The sequence below is a fragment of the Natator depressus genome, chromosome 1 (genome assembly GCF_965152275.1).
Source record: "Natator depressus isolate rNatDep1 chromosome 1, rNatDep2.hap1, whole genome shotgun sequence".
Classification (NCBI taxonomy): Eukaryota; Metazoa; Chordata; order Testudines; family Cheloniidae; genus Natator; species Natator depressus.
The window spans coordinates 57,977,983-57,998,901 of NC_134234.1; the positions used below are offsets into that span (position 1 = coordinate 57,977,983).

The window sequence follows — 20,919 nt, forward strand, 5'->3', positions numbered from 1 at the left end:
TGAAGGGAGAGTTCATTAAAGAGGTAAGGACTAGGTTGAGGTCCCATTGGGGAGTGATAGGCTGAATGGGCGGTCAAGGGCAGGGTGAAAAACTAGGGAAATCCAACTTAGATGGAGCTACTATAAAATGGGTGCATAACTAGTTGGAAAACTCTTTCCACAGAGTAGTTATCAAACATTCTGGGATGTATTAGCAGGTGTGTTGTAAGCAAGACACGAGAAGTAATTCTTCCGCTCTACTCTGTGATAATTAGGCCTCAACTGGAGTAGTGTGTCCAGTTCTGGGCACCACATTCAGGAAAGATGTGGACATATTGGAGAAAGTCCAGAGAAGAGCAACAAAAATGATTAAATGTCTTGAAAGCATGACCTATGAGGGAAGATTGAAAAAACTGAGTTTGTTTAGTCTGGGGAAGAGAAGACTGAAAGGGGACATGATAACAGCTTTCAAGTACATAAAAGGTTGTTACCAGGAGGAGGGAGAAAAGTTGTTCTCCTTAACCTCTGAGGATAGGACAAGAAACAATGGACTTAAATTGCAGCAAAGGCAGTTTAGGTTGGACATTAGGAAAAACTTTCTGTCGGGGTGGTTAAATACTGGAATAAATTGCCTAGGGGGCTGTGGAATCTCCATCACTGGAGATTTTTAAGAGCAGGTTAGACAAACACCTGTCAGGGATGGTCTAGATAATACTTAGTCCTGCCACGTAGGCCTCTTCCAATCCTACAATTCTATGAAAAATTGAATGCCCTTCCACTGGATGATGGAAAGCATTGATGGCAACTGCATGCACTCTGATAGAACTGAAAGCGAGTCCCCAGGTTTTCAGGTGGAGGAAATAGTCCAAGAGCACGGAGATGCCCATAGCTTCAGGGGCAAGACCTTGCTGTTGGGTCCAGGAGGTAAAAAGTGCCCGTTTGGCCTGACAGGATCACCTTGCGGAGTCCTTCTAGGTACCTTATTGAGGTCAGAACATGTAGGGATAAAGTGAGACAGGCTAAAAGTCAAGTAGAGTTGGACCTTGCAAAGGGAATTAAAACCAATAGTAAAAGGTTCTATAGCCATATAAATAAGAAGAAAACAAAGAAAGAAGATGTGGGACTGCTAAACACTGAGGACGGAGTGGAGGTCAAGGATAATCTAGGCATGGCCCAATATCTAAACAAATACTTTGCCTCAGTCTTTAATAAGACTAAAGAGGATCTTAGGGATTATGGTAGCATGACAAATGGGAATGAGGATATGGAGGTAGATATTATGATATCTGGGGTAGAAGAGAAACTCAAACAGCTTAATGGCACTAAATCAGGGGGCCCAGATAATCTTCATCCAAGAATATTAAAGGAATTGGCACATGAAATTGCAAGCCCATTAGCAAGAATTTTTAATGAATCTGTAAACTTAGGGTTGTACCATATGATTGGAGAATTGCTAACATAGTTCCTATTTTTAAGAAAGAGAAAAAAAGTGATCCGGGTAACTATAGGCCTGTTAGTTTGACATCTGTAGTATGCAAGGTCTTGGAAAAAATTTTGAAGGAGAAGGTAGTTAAGGACATTGAAGTCAATGGTAAATGGGACAAAATACAACATGGTTTTACAAAAGGTAGATCGTGCCAAACCAACCTGATCTCCTTCTTTGAAAAAGTAACAGATTTTTTAGACAAAGGAAACGCAATGGATCTAATTTACCTAGATTTCAGTAAGGCGTTTGATACCGTGCCACATGGGGAATTATTAGTTAAATTGGATAAGATGGGGATCAACAGGAAAATTGAAAGGTGGATAAGGAATTGGTTAAAGGGGAGACTACAATGGGTCCTACTGAAAGGTGAACTGTCAGGCTGGAGGGAGGTTACCAGTGGAGTTCCTCAAGAATCGGTTTTGGGACCAATCTTAATCTTTTTATTACTGACCTCGGCACAAAAAGTAGGAGTGTGCTAATAAAGTCTGCGGATGATACAAAGCTGGGAGGTATTGCCAATTTAGAGAAGGACAGGGATATCCTACAGGAGGATCTGGATGACCTTGTAAACTGGAGTAATAGTAATAGGATGAAATTTAATAGTGAGAAGTGTAAGGTCATGCATTTAGGGATTAATAACAAGAATTTTAGTTATAAGCTGGGGACGCATCAATTAGAAGTAACGGAGGAGGAGAAGGACCTTGGACTATTGGTTGATCATAGGATGACTATGAGCTGCCAATGTGATATGGCCGTGAAAAAAGCTAATGAGGTCTTGGGATGCATCAGGAGAGGTATTTCCAGTAGGGATAAGGAGGTTTTAGTATTGTTATACAAGGCACTGGTGAGACCTCACCTGGAATACTGTGTGCAGTCCTGGTCTCCCATGTTTAAGAAGGATGAATTCAAACTGGAACAGGTACAGAGGAGGGCTACTAGGATGATCCGAGGAATGGAAAACTTGTCTTATGAAAGGAGACTCAAGGAGCTTGGATTGTTTAGCCTAACTAAAAGAAGGTTGAGGGGAGATATGATTGCTCTCTATAAATATATCAGAGGGATAAATACCGGAGAGGGAGAGGAACTATTTAAGCTCAGTACCAATGTGGACACAAGAACAAATGGATATAAACTGGCCACCAGGAAATTTAGACTAGAAAGTAGACGAAGGTTTCTAACCATCAGAGGAGTGAAGTTTTGGAACAGCCTTCCAAGGGAAGCAGTGGGGGCAAAAGATCTATCTAGCTTTAAGATTAAATTTGATAAGTTTATGGAGGAGATGGCATGATGGGATAACATGGTTTTGGTAATTAAATATTCATGGTAAATAGGCCCAATGGCCTGTGATGGAATATTAGATGGGGTGGGATCTGAGTTACTACAGAGAATTCTTTCCTGGGTATCTGGCTGATGAATCTTGCCAATATGCTCAGGGTTTAGTTGATCGCCATATTTGGGGTCGGGAAGGAATTTTCCTCCAGGGCAGATTGGAAGAGGCCCTGGAGGTTTTTCGCCTTCCTCTGTAGCATGGGGCACGGGTCACTTGCTGGAGGATTCTCTGCTCCTTGAAGTCTTTAAACCACGATTTGAGGACTTCAATAGCACAGACATAGGTGAGAGGTTTTTTGCAGGAGTGATGGGTGAAATTCTGTGGCCTGCGTTGTGCAGGAGGTCAGACTAGATGATCATAATGGTCCCTTCTGACCTAAATATCTATGAATCTTGTACTGCCAGTGAGCATTCTCGTGCTAATTGAGGTATCCATGCAAAAACCATGCTGTCAGGTGTAATGTCCATGGATCTGGATACCTTAGTCTGCCATTGTCTTGTGTCAGCAATTCTGGAAAAGTATGGAGCAGGAGTGGAGGTAGTTTTGACATGTGGAGGAGAAGAAGGAACCAGAATTGGCAAGGCCAGAATGGAGCAATCAGAATGGCCATCACTATCTCCCGCTAGAGTTTGTGGAGGACATGAGGTTGGAGTGGTAGGAGGGGGAAGGCATAGTTCATCCAGAATGACCAATTGTCAACCAGAGCATTGCCGAGTGCGTGGGCACAAGTCCTCCCCAGTAAGTGCACCGAAACATGCAGAGACATTTGTCATACCAGGACGAACAGTTTGTGAGGTCCTGAAGCGTTTGATATCCGGTCTATTGATGGGACCAGAACCGGTAAAGACATCTGTCTCAGGACCAACAATTCATAGGACGCCAGCAGAGTCGAAGCATGAGGAGTATGTGGATCCAGCGCGCAGTGTGGCCTCTTATTGCTCATGTACCTTGGCGCGCGTAGCTCCTATGTGGCCGGAACTCATGGACAGTTCAGTGTCCTGGGATTTAGAGGAAAATTTATTGCCATGCTAATGAGCATGTTTCTGTGGCTCATGGCTAGGAACCAACGTAGGATCATTAGTACTGGTACTGACGGATCCGTATGGAGGCTCCGCAATAGAAGGAGTGCTCTTGGATTGCTCAGGCCAATGTACAGGTGGGTACCCCAGCCAGGATCCATTTTTGGCCCACAACTACCTCCAGGAGGTGCTTCTTGAGGTGGAGAGCTCAGCCTTCTCGTGTATGGGCAGGGAAGGAGAGGCAGATGCTGCACCTGGAGGCAATGTGGGCTTCCCCCAAACAGTACAAACAGCTTTGGTGTTCATCGCTGGTGGAGAACGAGCGAGGGCAGGAAGCACAGACTTTGAATACCGGCATAATCCAGTAAGCAGACCCAGGTGTGGGTGGCGGTGAGAAGGAACTGGAGATATGGTCAGTCTGACCCGCCTTTAATCGCCTCGGGCAAAACCACAAGGCAATAAAAAGGTGCATGCGCGGACCACCAAGCAACACTACTTTGAAAAGCTCTGGCTCCAGGAGCTTGGCACATGAGCATAACCCTCAGTGAAATACAATAGGGACCATCATTCGAAGAAGAAACAAAACTACTCTCTGCTCTGCCAAATTGTTGGCTGCAGGCATTTTCCTTCCTCTGGCACAGTTGGGAGAGGAGATTACTTCTGCTACCCCACTTGCCTGTGGGGCCAGTGAGGAGCAGAGCAAGGGAGTTGCGAAGAAGTGTTGGTTGTGGCATTGAGTAGCAGCTGTATTCACACACTCTGGCTTATGGCATCACAAACCTTTTTGAAAATATGGGCATATTAAGAAGTTTTGCCAATGTATTTAAGTAAAAAGAGTATATCTATCCCTACACAGATGAAGTCATGCCATGTAACAACAATTTTCAGGGAAATCCTGGTAAACAGAAATGACATTAGAAGTATAAGTTTGATGGAGTTTGAGAAAAGATATTTTAAAATTTGTTGAGGATGGCTTGTTTTTAGTATGAGTCCTAACATATGTAATGCACAAGTCAGCATAACTTTAGTACCAAGTCCAACAAAGAAAAATGCAGTATACAAATAAATAATTATATAATATTGTGGAAGAAATTAACTCCACACAGCACTAAACTCCAAGCATGCACTTTACTTACAGATCTGCCGCAGTGTGATTATGCTGGAGAGGCAAGTTAAGAGTGCAGGTGGGCTCAGGTTGATCAACTTGGCCTTCTCGTTCCTTGGATTGCTTAATAAGATCAAATAGAGACGAATCCTAAAAAAGAAAATCATAGTAACAGAACATTAGCAAAGGAAACTGACTATCTGACAATAGTCACACCAACAACTGGGGCACTGCTCAAGTGCTCTGTGTTTTTGTTTATTTCTAGTGTTCACTCTGCACCCTTCCTCTGGCAATGGCTTCAGTTAGCTAGTTCAAGGACATTCTGCCTCCTCCATAACCCTCAGTTAGGATTTGAAAAGGCCAGTGTGACGGACCTGTGCTCCTCCTCCTTTTTTGACTGGTCCTGTTCCAGTTCAAGTGCTGCCTGGCTTACTACAGCTGCTATGTGTTAAATACAGAAAGACTCAAGAGCATCAGGTTGCAGTTCAAAGGCACTTAAGATCTCCTTTTGGATTTTAGGTTGATTACTGGTACTTTTGGATAAAGAGGAAGGAGGAAGTCTGAACCCTGCTAAGATCAAAGATAACGGAGAGGTGATGGGGAAAGGCAGTGGGAGGAGGGTACAAGTGGAGTGGAGAAGACGGTTGAAGCAAGAATCTCACACTTATCAATAGCAGAACCTCAGGTTCCTCTCAGCTTATCTGTGAAGTGTTGGTAGAACTATATAGAAATGCATGAAAAACATTCTTGCTTCACACCATAGCACGAAACTAGTCTTGAAAATACAGAAGTGCTGGATTTTTTGTCTATGTCTACTTCAGCAGGGGGCTCCTGCTTAGCAATAATACTCTTTCAATAATGTGAAACCAAAACCCAGCCACCAATATCAAGTCAGGAATAATGGGGAGAAGAGAGATGTATCTATCTATGTGGTGTTAAGCTTTGTATCAGTAGTGAAAAGGCATTATTAATCAGTTAGTAAACTGTGGTAGATATGGATGAGCAAAAAGTAGGAAGTCGGCATTTTCCTTCCCCTAGTGTGAAGCAGAGGGCATCAACACTGATGGACCCAACATTTTACAAATACTGAATGTGTTGCTTGTCTGTTCAAGGTCCATCAAATTCTATGGATGAATGTGTTACTTATAAATATACATGAAAAGACTGCAAATGCATTTATAATAGCAAAATTGACAAAGGAATGTGTAATGTGAACACAGCACTGATCTGTAGGTTCACAAGCAAATGTAAAGTAAACTGGTCATCCAAGTTGCACCAGTCTGGCATAAAGGAAAAAAACTTCAAAGATTGGTATTCAATTTTTTTCCTACAGCTCTATTATTCTGAATGGGAATTGCAGTGTTGCAAACTCTTGAGATTGTATTGTAAATCTCAAGATATTTGAGGGGTTTTCCTCAAGCCCTAACACCTGGAGTCAGGTGACCCCAATAGAATCTCAATTTTCATTTAAAGAAAAAAAAAAGATTCTAGTCCTCATGGTTGTGGAGAAGAGTTTGAAAACATGAATCCTGCAGGTTCAAAAACCAGAAGACAAATAAAAAGAACACAACATTTATTTTTCTTACAATCTCATGATTTCCAGGCCATGATTTTTGGCAATTCCGGCACCGTCTAAGCCACAGTTGAGAAACGAGGCACAGTTACTGGCTCGCGACCGCAGTTATTTCTCAGTTATACAAGTACCTGCAGGCCAATCAGGTGATGGGGGCTGGTTTGCCTGACTTTTCTCAGTAACTACAAGTATTTACATGACTATGATTTGCTTGCCTATTACACCTTTAGAACTCCCACACATGTCCAAACAGACAACTGTTACCTCAGCTTCTCACTCTCCCACCTACTTCATACCCCAGTTCCTCTCAACAGTCCCTCCTGCTGTCAATGCTGCTCCTGTCTCCTGAAGAAGGCTATGTCCCCTTCCTTGAGCAATTAGTCATTTATTTTTCAAGCTTCCCCTCTTCCCTTGACATAACAACTGCTCCACTAGCCAAGGGGGATGGGAGATTCCTGTACCCATTCAATTCAGATTTTAAGTATCTATGATGAGGAAAATATTCTTGAGGAAAAAGGAGTAAGAAAAATTTATTAAGGCAAACAGCTGGTCTGGGGGTGGAGAGGTGTGAGAGATGGAAGGAAAACAAAAAAGAGGAAGACCAAATTTCAGCATAATGAGAGAGTGTCTAGTGGTTAAGCACATGAACAGGAGTTCTGGGTTCTTTCCGAGTAGGCTGCTTTTCTCCTAGTTTTCCATCCCTTTAAACATATTTGAGAGATTTTAATTGACTTTGGTTATAGACAGACTTAAGTTATGTATTTGCCTTTGTTTTTCTCTATTTTCAAAACATGAAATATATTTATCAAATTTTTTCTTTGGGGAATCTGATCTCTTGAATGCTAACTTTCTGCCTAGAACAATTTTTTGAGCCAAGATATGAGCCACTGAATACAGGGGTTGATAGTGCGAGCACTGAGACTTAGAGTACAGTAATGCTCTAAAAATAGAAACTTTTCTTGAATGTGGAAAACCTGAGGTCATTATCCACAAGTTCCAGTTGGAGTAAACAGTGCTTTAAAAAAAAAAACTTTGTACCCAAAACTCAGTTTATCTATTGATAAGGTTTATCTAAGTGACTCTTGTTCGTAAAGTAACTTTATTCACATTTTCTGAGATGTTATATTGCTTCTCAGATCTTTTAAACAGTATTTCAGATCAGTAGCCTCTCCCCTCCATGAATACTCTTCACATGAACAGTTTTAGTGCACGCATTTTTTAAAATGCTCAAGTAAATTTATTACTCAAGAATCTGACTGATGTCACTGGACACAAGCATAGCACAAATTCAGATAACAAAATAACAACATTGCACTTCTTTTGAGGATCTTAAAGTGCTAACTAAGATAGGTAATACTGCCCCATTTTATTGAGGTGGAAATGGAAACATGATCTAGTACCACTAACTTGTCCAAGGAGACACAGCAATCCAGGGCAGAGTCAGGAATAGAGCCAAAGTTTGATTCTCAGTTGTCCTCCCCTGACTTTAACCATTAGACCATGCTGCCATGGTAATACCACTTTACTGAGTTTTAAGAAAAAAGTTTAACATATGCACCCAGCCAAAATTCAAATATCTTTTAAGCATCAATAGCTTTCTGAACCAGATATACACAATTCAGAATTGCATTCGTGAGGACTAGGTGCTTGTTTTGCTTTCAGAGTCCACCAATTACAACAACAATGCTTAATCTTCTTTTAGGTATTTTGTCAAAGAAATCAAATATTTTTGAGTCTTTGTGAGGCTCAGAGTAAGAACAAGTAAATCTGTGAGATCTTTCACCTTAACAAAAAGTTTCTAATTCTTTAGGTACTACTTTTATCTTTGTTTTAGATTTCTTAACATTTAAATAATTTCCTAACACACTTTCAAGCTTTGACTCCATACTGCATCTTAGTACTATTGCTAAACTATCTGAAATATATAGTCTAACCAAACTTTTAAGCAACAAAAAATAATTATGAAATTGGTAAATTAAATCAGATATTTTAATATCAAGAAGTTATGAAATCTTTGGAAAATATTCAATAATTGGATGTGTTCCTTTAATCCAAAGCAAGAATAGATCTGAAATTAACAGCTTTAAAAACTTGCTTCTAGCTACCGCTTTGTATTCACTCTGCCAAAGGTAGAAATCCCTGTGGCAGTTGTAACGATTTAGAGCAGTGGTGGGCAACCTGCAGCTCATCAGCGTAATCCATTGGTGGGCCACAAGAGAATTTGTTTACATTGACCGTCTGCAGACATGGCCACGGTTCACCGTTCCCAGACAACGGGAGCTGCAGGAAGTGGTGCAGGCCAGATGCCACTTCCCGCAGCTCTGATTGGCCAGCAACGGCGAACCATGGCCACTGAATGCTGCGGTTGGCCGTGCCTGCAGACGGTTGATGTAAACAAACTGTCTTGCGGCTGCCAGTGGATCACCCTGACGGGCTGCATGAGGCTCGCAGGTTGCCCAGCACTGGTAGAAGCTTCACTTTCATTTGCAAAGGCACTTCTAAAAGCCTAACAAAACCACTAGCATTCAGAACGGTGAAACAATTTAGTCCTGCCAAAACAAAATCCTGACTAACCCAATGATAACTTAATTCTCCAAACCTAAACCGCATATCCCATAAAAGAATTGAAGATTAAGGACCATAATTTCCAACCGACTGGATAAACCTTATCACGGTTCCATTGATTTAATATGTCTACCAATCTTCAATCCTAGTTTAGTGACTCTACACACAGTTGGGAGTGAATAGAAGTTGGATACATGCAAAATATGACCCTATTTGGGCTTGCTTTCTGTATGGTTTCAGGCAAAGGAACAGTAACAAAAACAGTGTTGAGCATTTCATTCAGATGTCAATACAGTCTGATTTGTTTTAATTCTTTAACTCAAAATGTTCATATTGCTTGTTTATTTAACAGTACAGGGGTTTTTGTACTTTATTGATGTATTGGAATACTACTATACCTTGATCTCCGCTCTTTAACATTAACTTCAAAAACAGAATACCACCATAAAGCTGTGTGGGAGCCTGTCCTATAAAGAATTTTAATTCATTGGGCTAGAAGCTAAGACCGTGGCAGATGGGTTAAGAAAACACATGAGACAAAGAAGCAGAAGAATATAATAATTATGATTGCTCATTAGCTCACACTAGATGAGAGAAGTCTTTTTCATGAGATTTTTTTTTAATTCCAAATACCAGTATCATTTATTTGTTATTCAAAAGTGAAAAAATGACTAATTTGCGCTACATCCCCAGTTTAACTCCAGCAGAGCAATACCTACTTTTACCAGTGCTGAATCTGGCTGCATGTAACTTTTCATTAAACGCCTTGCTTTTCCCAAATGTGAATACAGAGTCGCTAAACTAGACTTGAAGATTGGCAGGCATGTTAAACCAATGACACCATGGTAAGTGCTGTCTATTTGGTAAGTATGTAAGCACTAAATACAATTCATTTTTCAGTTCTTTTCAAGCATCAGAAACTGTACTAGACATCTCACACAAACAATAAAATATGATCAGCATCCCGAACAGCTTACAGCCTAAATTCAATATGGCACTAGAAGTAAAGGTCAAACAACAAAGGAAGGAGACAACACCTATCAGAGAATGTTGTAATACAGAAATTGTTCTTGTTTCACTTGTTTCCTTTTCTTCACATTCATGTCTTGTAGGTGAGACAAAAGAGTGATTTTTAGGGTGGATATAAAGAAAGGAAGATTGATGAAGAGATCTGGAGACAACATTCCAAGTACAATGGGAACTACAGAAGCAAGAGGCTCAAATTCATAGTTGCCCTATGTGATTTTTAGCAGCTAGACTCATGCAAAGGGGCTGTAGGGAGGTATAATAATCACCTCACCATTTCTTAGGAATAGCCATAGAACTGGGGGGTGGGCCAGAGGAGGAGAAAAGAGTTTGGGAACAAGAGGTGGTTAGCCGGGCTGTTATGTCAAGGCAGTTCTGCACCATTGAACAGGGGCCACTGCAACAGGGTGCAATCTGCCCTCGCCTACACTGGGGACCCCAGCAGCTCCTGAACAAGGGAATGTGCAAGGTGCACCTTGCATGTATCTAGCCTGAAAACATTTGAGAAACAAGGAGACAAAAGGTCAGCAGCATTAGCACAGTGAAGCCAAACATTTGTAGGCAGCAAATTGATGAGAAAAGTCAGAGTTGCTACAACTAACAAAACCGGATCTATAAAATACTGTGTGCTTTTCCTGGCATTCACGGAATATGGAATCCAAACGCATTTCACTAGCCACCTTGCAAACCATTTTTTTGCACATTTAAACTTTAACCACAAAGGTATGTTGTAGATCTTTAATGCAAGGAGAGTGACTTTAGTTCTAAGTGGTAAACACTAATGTGGCTAGCTCAAAGATATTAAGCAAACAGGTGATAACATTCTGCAAACAACTTAGATAATGACTCCGCTGCTCTGTAGCTCTCTACATGTAAGCCAACCTTCTACATGAATAATTAAAGAAAAGCAATTGTCAGTTATGGCTTTTTCTAAACTAGTTTGCCCTGACTAAAATCCAAGTCCCAAACACCTTTTTAAAAAACAATTTCAAGCTAACATAGTTGCATCAATTGTGTGTTTAACCTAACTGTGTTAAACTGTTTTTAAAAGCCATTCAAGACTGCTTCTGAACATGTTCTAATAAATGGCTTGGAATGACCCCATAGCAGTTATGTAGAAGTTTTTCTGTGCAGGACTCAACACATTTTATAAATAGTCTTTAGCACAAATAAAAATCATTCCCAGGAACTAAAGGGTTAATATTCAGTGCCTACGATTAAATGGAACTCAGAAAAAAAATAGATGTGTTCCCACTATCATCAGAGAGAAATGTCTGTATCTGAAATAATTAGATTTGTTGTCTGGATATCCACAGTATTTACACTTCATATGACTGTACAATATTTGTGCAAGTCTCATGCAGCGTTGCTTTCTTCTTTAAATTAAAGCCAACAGGCCCCAGACTTCAGAAGAAACCACCTCAGTTCCTATCAGTAGTTTCTCAAAGCAAAAAATCCAGCTCAGAAAATCCACAGAAGTTTGAGAACCTCCAGTTGGCGGGTGCCTTTAAAAATGCTATTTTTCTTTAAAGGGACAAGGTGGATGAGCTAATATCTTTTATTGAATCAACGTCTCTTGGTGAAAAAGAGCTCTGCATAAGCTCGAAAGCATGTCTCTCTCACCCACAGAAGTTGGTCCAATAAAAGATATTACCTCACCTACCTTGTGTGTCTCTAATATCCTGGGACTGACATGGCTACAACAACACTGCATGGAACATTTTTCTTTAAAACAGCAGAGAGTATATATATCTTCTTAAGTGAGTGAATTAAATAAATTAATACACAAATATTGGTTACCTTGAAGGCATGCAAAACAATTATTAAATATTATTTTATAAGTAATGACCTATTTAAATTGGATATTTGTTCATATAATTCTAGTTAGCTTCACCTTTCAGGAAGACATTAGGAAAAATGCCTGCAAATAATTAAACACTGTCATTCTGAATTATCTGAGAAATGAAGAGGAGAGCATGGTAATTCCAAAGCTGTGGAATGTTGCAGTACAACTGTGCCATAACGGATCCTATTGTTTATAGCTGAACTTTATCCCATTTTAGTCTCCCCTTAGCTTGTTATAAATTTGATCCAGCTATTAACAAATTTCACTAGTTGCCTGAATAGTACGATGTCTATGATGCTGAATTTAAAAGCCAAAAATGTTCACATACAGAGGCCTAAAGTTAAACTCTGAAACAAAAATAGCCTGATTTTTGGAAGTGCCAAGTACTTGTGAATCCTACTGAAGCTCCAGGTGCTTAGCATCTTTGGCATTTTGGCCACTTCTATTCAGGTGCCCAAATATGGATTTAGGAGTCTGATTTTAGCTTACCCAAGTTGGTAAATTTTGACCACAAGGAAGAGAGAAAACAGAGTTATTGTAATTGTGGTTTCTGAAGATATCACATTAGATTCCCCACTTTTGCATTTATCCTCCTGAGTAAACTGGTCAGAAACTTACCAATGAAATAATGATTCATCAAGTCCAAAACGTTTTGCAGAGTTATTCCTTCTTGTGTTACTAGCACTATCTTCTAATTATCAAAATTGCATTTTTAAAAATCTGCTAATATGCTTTTTGCTGTTTATGTTGTTTACTTTTGGCATTTCATTCAATTTGGACAAAGAAAATAGACAAGTCAGTTTCAGTTTTGTTTCTTTCCAGTTGTCATGCACTAGCACATGGTAATTGCATTTGGGTTTAAAAACTAAAGGGAAATGCTCACATCCACACAAAAAATTGTTTGTAATTAGTCTGTCTGAAGATATCACAGAAATATTTCCAATGAATTTTTTTTTTTTAAATAGTTTTTACAAATCCTCCTCCTTTTTTGGCCTAAATTGAGTTGTCAGTGTGCCCATAAAGAGACACTGTCAACTTGATATTTTATTTTAATTGACTAATTTAAAAAGTGCATTTCTGGATGTAGCACCTTTTAAACAGCATGTCCTAAAAAGAGTTAATATCTTTATAGGCTTTTTTGTTCCTTGCTGTTTTTAAATGGGGATGGGGGAAAAGGCACAGACCTGCAAGTAAAACCACCATACTTGGTTTTCCTCTCTTCACTCCTTCCTCTGTGCAAACACATGCCTGCTACCTCAGGTGACCAAATGTCTTGTTTTTATAGGGACAGTCCCGTTTTTTGGGACTTTTTCTTATGTAGGCGCCTATTACCCCCCACCCCCGTCCCGTTTTTTCACAGTTGCTATCTGATCACCTTACTGCTACCCCCTTCAATTTTCAGCTTCAGTACCACTGCTACTAATAATCAAATATTGCAGCACCTGGAAAAGACCATGTGAGTTCCCCTGAAAGTAATGAATAAGTGATATGAAACTGAAAAAACAGAATATATCCTTTTTTCTTCTAATCTCTTTCAGTTATAGATAGCGTAGGTTCTACCTGTAAAAAAAAAAAACCCATCATTTTCAACTGGCAATGTAATTTTCAATAGAGCTGATTGAAACTAGGAACTTCCGTTCCACGGGAAATACTGACATTTCAAAATTAATTTTCATTCCAAATAAGAACAGAACCAAAAAATTTTTGTGAACAAATACAATAAAAAATGTTTGGGATCAACTGAAATGTCCAATTCTTGACTTTTTGTATTTTATTTTATAATACAAAATTTCAAAATGAAAAGTAGTTTCAAAATAAAAAAATCAAAACACTGTTTGACCATATGAAAAATGCTTTTCTTCAATTTTTTTCTTAACAAAATTTCATCCCATGGAAGGTTTAGATTTCGATGAAATGGCATTTTCTGATGGAAAAGCTTTGTCAGAAAATTTTCAACCAACTCTAGTTTTCAAGTTTACAATGTCCTTTTTAATACTGTCAAACTAAAAGGATACTGATTAGTGTTTTTAAAAAGCCATGATTTTGATAAAATCCCATCAACACTGTGCCTCGGTACAATATGTATGTTGTAATTATGATGTTTTTACATGCAATTATGTCAAACTCGGTCAGTACTGTTTACATTCCACTGAATAAGAAGGTCATGGGTGTGGGCTTTAAGACTTGCATGTTTTGGAAGTGTTCATCTCACTTAGTAAAAGATCTTTAACACTGGAGAAGCCTCTTTTTAACCTTTCATTGTAGTATCCCAAAACCCAGAGTATAAAATTCTCAAAATGAGTAGGGAATACTGTGTAAAGAGCTCTGTGAATGTAAGGAATACGAGAGTAAATCCCTTACTATTTGAAATGGGACAATACATTTTAGATAAGTTGTAAAGTATATATTTCTGTTAATCCTATTTTTCAGTTGTGTTCTATTTTGATATTTTCCTGCCACAAATGTGGTGTCCAATACTGATGATCAACATACAGAGATGACATCCACATGGAGTAACAGGTAGAACTCTTGTCTCATAGAAAGTAAGTTTGGCAAAAGTAACTTCACATCTTTCCTGTATACATGAAACTTTTATCATTTGTTTCCAGGATTTAAAGATCCTATTACCAAAGTTACTACTAACTCTATATTCAAACAAAATCTCTCAAAAACCTTAAAGTTAACAGTGAAACCTAAATAAATCTAAAATACATAGATAACCTAATATTGTGTGGAGGATATTTAGATATTTATATTTTTCTCCAAATACTCCAAGAATTTTAAATAACTGGACGAGCAGCAAATGAAACCCAAGATGACCTTCAAATTTCAACATGCAATGCCACTGGCAAGTGGTAAGGAAAAACAGACAATTTCCAGATTGACTCAATTTCAGGTATATGTAATAAAAATATTCTTCACTTCTGCATATTCCAACACCTCACCATCTCAAAGCAAAATAGGCAAATAGCTACAAGATATGAAATGAAGTGAAACTCCTTTGAAATGAAGTGGCAGGGAAATTACTTTAGATTTCAAGTGGAGTTGTGTTCTTTTTGTTTCCAAGTGTATATAGAGTGTCTAGTTCTGCTTTCAGTTATACCGGTATACATCATGAGTAACCCCACTGAAGTCAATGGAAAAAGTGTGTAAAACTGATACAAAATAACTCCTGATGTAAACGACATTCAGCAAGAAAACTCTGATGCATGAAAAAATGTAGTCCCAAAATTGTTCAGAATATGGGGGGGGGGGGAAGAGGGGCGGGGAACCTGCTGCTGTGTTTTTAGTGCTGTATACTTTTTTCTTTTCTTTTTTACTTTTACTAATGGCATCAATTAATTTGACTACAGCTGTTAATCATAACCTTGTAACCTAGAGTGTAATAGGTTTTTGGCTTTTTTACATTTTAGAAAATAATGCTGCATAGCTTTTTTTTTAAGTGAAAGTCAAGTTCTGCTCTTTAGCTTTTTGTCAGCATTTCTTTCTTAGCTGGACAAGCTGTTTCATGTCAGCATTTATCTGTACTAATTAGCTATCAGCTTGAACTCCAACAGTGAAACATTTTTTGAGTTCAACTTTTTACAATCCAGTTTTGTGAAGGAAACCAGAGAAATGACATAACCTATTAACTATGGAAATTAATATAGATCTTGTTGAATAAATAATGTAAATTCTTTCAACAGTTCATAATCATCTTCTTATTCCAAAATATCTTTACAGACACAGGGAGCAGTATATCACCACCTTTCATTCCTCTGCATGGCTTGCTCCTCCATTAGGCCCAGACTACTCATGTCCCTCCCTACGACATCCTGCCATCTAGTCAGTGGTTGGCTTCTCGGTGGGACTGCCCCCGATTGCATTTGTGGTATTTTCTTTGGCATCCTATCATGTTTCTCTTCTGCAGCATCCTCACCATTATCTTTTCAATTGCAGCCAATCCCACTCCTGATTTTGCATCCTACTCTTCTTCTAACTTTGTCTTAAAATCATTCCACTTTATACCTGTCCTCGTCCAAAGAGCAACTCTTATCTCTAGTGCCTCTAGCCTGATGTCTGTTTCATTTAGTGCATCTGCTTCCAGACCATACAGGAATACTGTTGGTACACTGGTTTGACATAGTTTGCACTTTGGTACCAAACACAATCTTTTCATCAGTCTATAATTCCACCAACTTCTTTGCAGCACTTGTAGTTGAAGCCCACCTTTTAACCTTATCCTTTCGCACAGATCCAGCTTCCTGTGTACACACATGACTTTAATAAATGCCAAGAAGATAAAGTGGTTGTCAATAAATGGAGGGACAATAAATGGAGAACTAAAATGTAGCAGTGGTGAAGTTGTCAAACAATTGCATAATATTGTATTTTAAGAAAAACACAGTATAGGAATAGGACTGTGCACTTTACACTATAACTGGTAAGCAGGAGTTAAAACCCTCTAATGTTAAATCAGAGGCTCCTGCAAGTGCTGTCAGGATTGCAAGAGGCTGCAAGCACTTAATTCAGTGACTGCAAGTAACCAGGCAAGAAGACCTAATACCTCAGTTAGAACTATATGGAAGAATATGATCCTAACAAGTAGCCTGCTTAGCAAGTAGCTAGTCCTCACAAGAGTAGAAACAGATCCTGAAAAGAAGCTTAGGCAGAATGAAAGTTTGAGAACCAGCAAGCAATCACCTTGGCACCCTTGTCCTTTTGACTATGGCTACATGAAGCTTTCCCCATCATATTTCAGTTTCTGCTGCAGGAAACTCTTTTGCTCCATATCCTGTATTGGAATAAACTGCAATTCAAACCCAGGTACAACAGGATCCTTGTTTTAGCCACCACTGCACTTGCAAGACTATCACAAAAAGCTGTTTACACTGGCAAGGAAGCCACACTAACTAGTATTAGTACCTTTGGATACTGCAAACGTATTCTTGACTCCTTATTTAAATTATTTTCCCATTCCCATCAGAAACTCCAGTACTTGAAGGAATTTTTAATTATATGTTTTTAATTGTGGTTGTACTTTGTTGTGCACTATGCCTCAAGCACTCTGGAAAGATGGCATTTGGGAAACAGATGTTATTTTCTCTTCTCCACAGCTACCTAATCACTAAAATGAAATGCTGCCTGAGCACGGCATTAGGAGGTGACAATCAGCTTCATATTTTCTACATTTTTTTTTTATTAATTGTGTTACCATAACACCTAGGAGCATTTGTAGTTGTAAGAACACTTTCTCCTTTCCTATTTAATAGGCATTACCTGTCCTGATCCCAGTTACCCTTCATCCAGGTCTAAACTTCCCACACCCTGATATTTAAAACTCTACACAATTCCACCTTTACTTACTATTCATCTGATATCTTCCTAACACTACCTCTTCTACCCAAGCCCCTCTTCTAACAGCTCCTTTTTTCTATAAATACTGTGGTTTTTCCCTCTCACCAACTATGTTTGGAATAGCCTCCCAATTAATTAATTAAGCCTCTTCCACTTCCTTCTTAACATTCCTAAAATGTCACCTCTACACAGCCTCTATGTTCCTAATTTTTTTCTTAAATGACTAGATTTCCAGTTGATTGCGTCCCTTTTAAAAGTATTTTGAATTAAAACCTTAAAAAACCCACAAACACGACTCTGCTTTAGTTGTTTAGCGTAAGTTGTCCAAAATTAGGCACAGCAGTCCAAATATGGCATAACACGGGGTGGGCAAACTATGGCCCACGGGCCACATCCGGCCTGCCAGCCAACTTAATCTGGCTGGGGAGTGGGGTCAGGGGCCACTCCATGTGCACATGCCGCAGCTCCTCATGGTTCCCGGAAGCAGCAGCATGTCCCCCCTCTGGCTCCTATGCATAAGGGCAGCCAGGGGGCTTCACATGCTGCCTCTACCCCAGCACCGCCCCTGCAGCTCCCATTGGACGGGAACTGGGGCCAATGGGAGCTGCAAGGCGGCACCTGTTGACGGGACAGCATGCAAAACCGCCTGGCCGCACCTCCATATATGAGCTGAAGGGGGGACATGCCGCTGCTTCCGGGAGCTGCTTGAGGTAAGCGCCACCCAGAGCCCGCACCTCGACCCCTTCCCAGGGCCCAACCCCCTGCATCCCACCCTGATCCCTCTTCCACCCTCCGAAACCCTCTGCCCCAGCCCGGAGCACCCTCCTGCACCCCAAACCCCTCATCCCCAGTCCACCCCAGAGTCCTCACCCCCAGCCAGAGCCCTCACCTCTCCCTCCCCACCCCATGCCCCAATCCCTTGTCCTAGCCCCGAGCCCCCTCCCACACGCCTAACCCCTCGGTCCCAGCCTGGAGCACCCTCCTACACCCAAACCCCTCATCCTGAGCCCCACCCCAGAGCTCACACCCCCAGCCAGAGCCCTCACTCTCTCCTGCACCCCAACCCCAATTTCGTGAGCATTCATGGCCTGCCATACAATTTCCATACCCAGATGTGGCCCTCGGACCAAAATGTTTGCCCACCTCTGGCATAACAGATATTTGCCACAGTGCTAGAAGACCTTTATTTGTATAGCCCTGGATCAAAAACACGAGGATCCTGTTGGCAAAAAAGTTATGTCACGCTATAGTTAGGCAAGAGAAAAGAAATCGGTTCCTCTTTCCATGAGAAGTTGAGAAATAGTGGTAGTTTTCTTATGAAGATTAAAGTCATTCCAAAAAGGACAAAAGAGAAGTAGCATCAAAGTCACACAACCATAAGCACCAAACAAAGGGCTGAAACACTAATTTCAATCTTAACTTCCTTTTTGTTTTTAAATAACTTTTGTTTAAACTTCTATTTAACATACTGGCACTAAAAGGTTTCCAACCCAAGTACTTGTGCTTCCAGCATCAATGTTTTACATCTGAAATATTTTGGGGGATATAGCTAGTAAGACATGAATATAGTCCACGGGAGTTAGTATTCTACAGGAAATATTTAGAATCTTACAAGTTTTACACACAAAAGACTTTTAATCAAAGTTTTGAGCTATGGAACAGGAGGTCAACGGAAGTAGTAGAGGCTACAATCACGCAGAAATGATCAATGTTGCCAACTCGCACAATTTTATCACAAGGTTTGTGATTTGGTGTTTTTCTTAAAGCCCCAGCTTGAGAGAATCATAGCTCTCTCTCTCTCTCTCTCTCTCTTTTTTAAGTTTCTAGCCCTCGTGGTTACAGAAAAAAGCTTGAAATTGTGAATTTTAAGGGATCAAAAACCAGAAGGCAAATACAAGGAACCCAAAATATATTATTTTTAAAGTCTCATGATTTTTAAGGCAATCATCATGATTTTCACAGAGGGTTAAGGGAGGAACTTGACTCATGACTATTTAAAATGTTAGGGGTTGGCAATGGCAATGCTGTACAATGGATGAGAATCTGGGGACTCAGCATTTCTAGGCATAATTAATGAAGTACTGGCTGGTTCAACAGATCCTTTCATCCAAATTTCCTCTTCCCTACATATAAACGAAGAACAACAGATTATATTACAGAACTGTATTAAGTCAAATTTTCCATTATACAAAACAATAAGACCACTTTGAAGTCTATGATTAGCCTGAGTTTTACATGGCCTTGTGTGTAAACTAAGTTACTGTATCTCACTTCAATACAAATTTGTCTGTAATGAGACTTGTGGCAGTTTCTTGAACTTACTGGGATGACAATGAAGAGAGAAAAAAAGATAGAAATTTTTCTATTCTTAGAGTTGCAGTTAGCACTTCTGCAAACACTCTGGATACCCTTGTAAATCATTTGAGAAATCTGCACGGGTAGCGACTATTATTCCTGTACTGATCAGAGATCAGAAAATAAAGATATGCTGCCCATCAAGTCTACTGATGTGAGTGAATCTTTCAAGCCCAGAGATGACTATATACTGTGCTTGTGCAGATATCAGTCTCCATTCTGCACGTGATCTTACCTGCATACTTGTTCAGGGCCTTTAAATTTGCATAACTCTGGTCCCGTTTTATCCAAAATGATATATAGTAGTTGTGACACTGCATCCTATATTCTTCACAGTGATATTATGATATGATTATTGCATAATTATGATGCATTTTGTACAAGATGGGTCATGTGAGGTGTCATTGGAAAAGTTCTGATTTGCTGAATAGGATTATCCTATTTGTATGCATGTATCATTTTTGTATCTAAAGCTATGAATATTGACTATGTATCTGTATTTCAAATGTGCTTACTCTAGGTGACACCCACAACTAACCTTTCTTGTACAACAATGAAGAAGCCAGACAGTGCTGATAACCCATCAGCAAAGAAAATGGACCCTGGAAGAACTTAACCTTCATGTAAACATTCCAGACAGCCTGTAAGTAATGGCTGCTATGATTCATCAAGGTATGCAAGGGAATGTGACCAAGCCACATGAATGTGGACTCCATCTTGAGATGTCAGTATTTTTCCACAAAGTGGTCTGGGAACCAAGTTTTTGAAACAAAGGTTTCTCGCCCAATGCTAAAGCTATATAAGGCAGGGAGTGACACCATCTATTGTTTTTTCACTCCCCACACAAGAGGACTCCTGGAAACACCTGAGGAACAAAGACTGAACCGAGGGAAGTGCTGGACCCAGGCTAAAGAGATTTCTAGCCTGTGTATGAAAACCTAGGAAACCCAAGCTGCAAAGCAAATGCAGCTTGTGCCTTAAGAATCTGCAAGTATGGTTACACCATCACTCAGGGTAAGAAACTGCTGATTCATATCCAATCTATCTAGTATGTTAAATAAAAATGCAAACTAAGCTTATCTGCTAGGTAATCTGCTTTGATCTGTTTGCTATCCCTTATAATCACTTAAAAATCTATCTTTTGTAAATAATAAACTTGTTTTATGTTTTAATCTAAAGCCAGTGTGCCTTTAAGTGAAATGTCTGGGGAAAAATCTCTGCTTGGTTTAACACAGGCTTGTTGCATATTTCTCTCCACATTGAGGGAGAGGCAAATCGGGTAATAAATTCATACTGGT

At 39.7% G+C, this 20,919-nt stretch overlaps 1 protein-coding gene across 4 annotated transcripts in view; it reads right to left on the reverse strand.

Moving 5' to 3' along the window:
* RB1 (RB transcriptional corepressor 1) overlaps nt 1–20,919 on the reverse strand; it is a 165,277-nt gene that overhangs the window by 24,245 nt on the left and 120,113 nt on the right. For all 4 annotated transcript variants that reach the window (XR_012640524.1, XM_074960765.1, XM_074960742.1 and 1 more), the window contains one exon: nt 4,951–5,069. Coding sequence is in view for 2 of the 4 variants with exons in the window: in XM_074960742.1 (XP_074816843.1) it covers nt 4,951–5,069 (119 nt within the window). In the remaining 2 variants the exon portion in view is untranslated. Of the gene's footprint in view, nt 1–4,950; nt 5,070–20,919 lie in introns of those variants that run through there.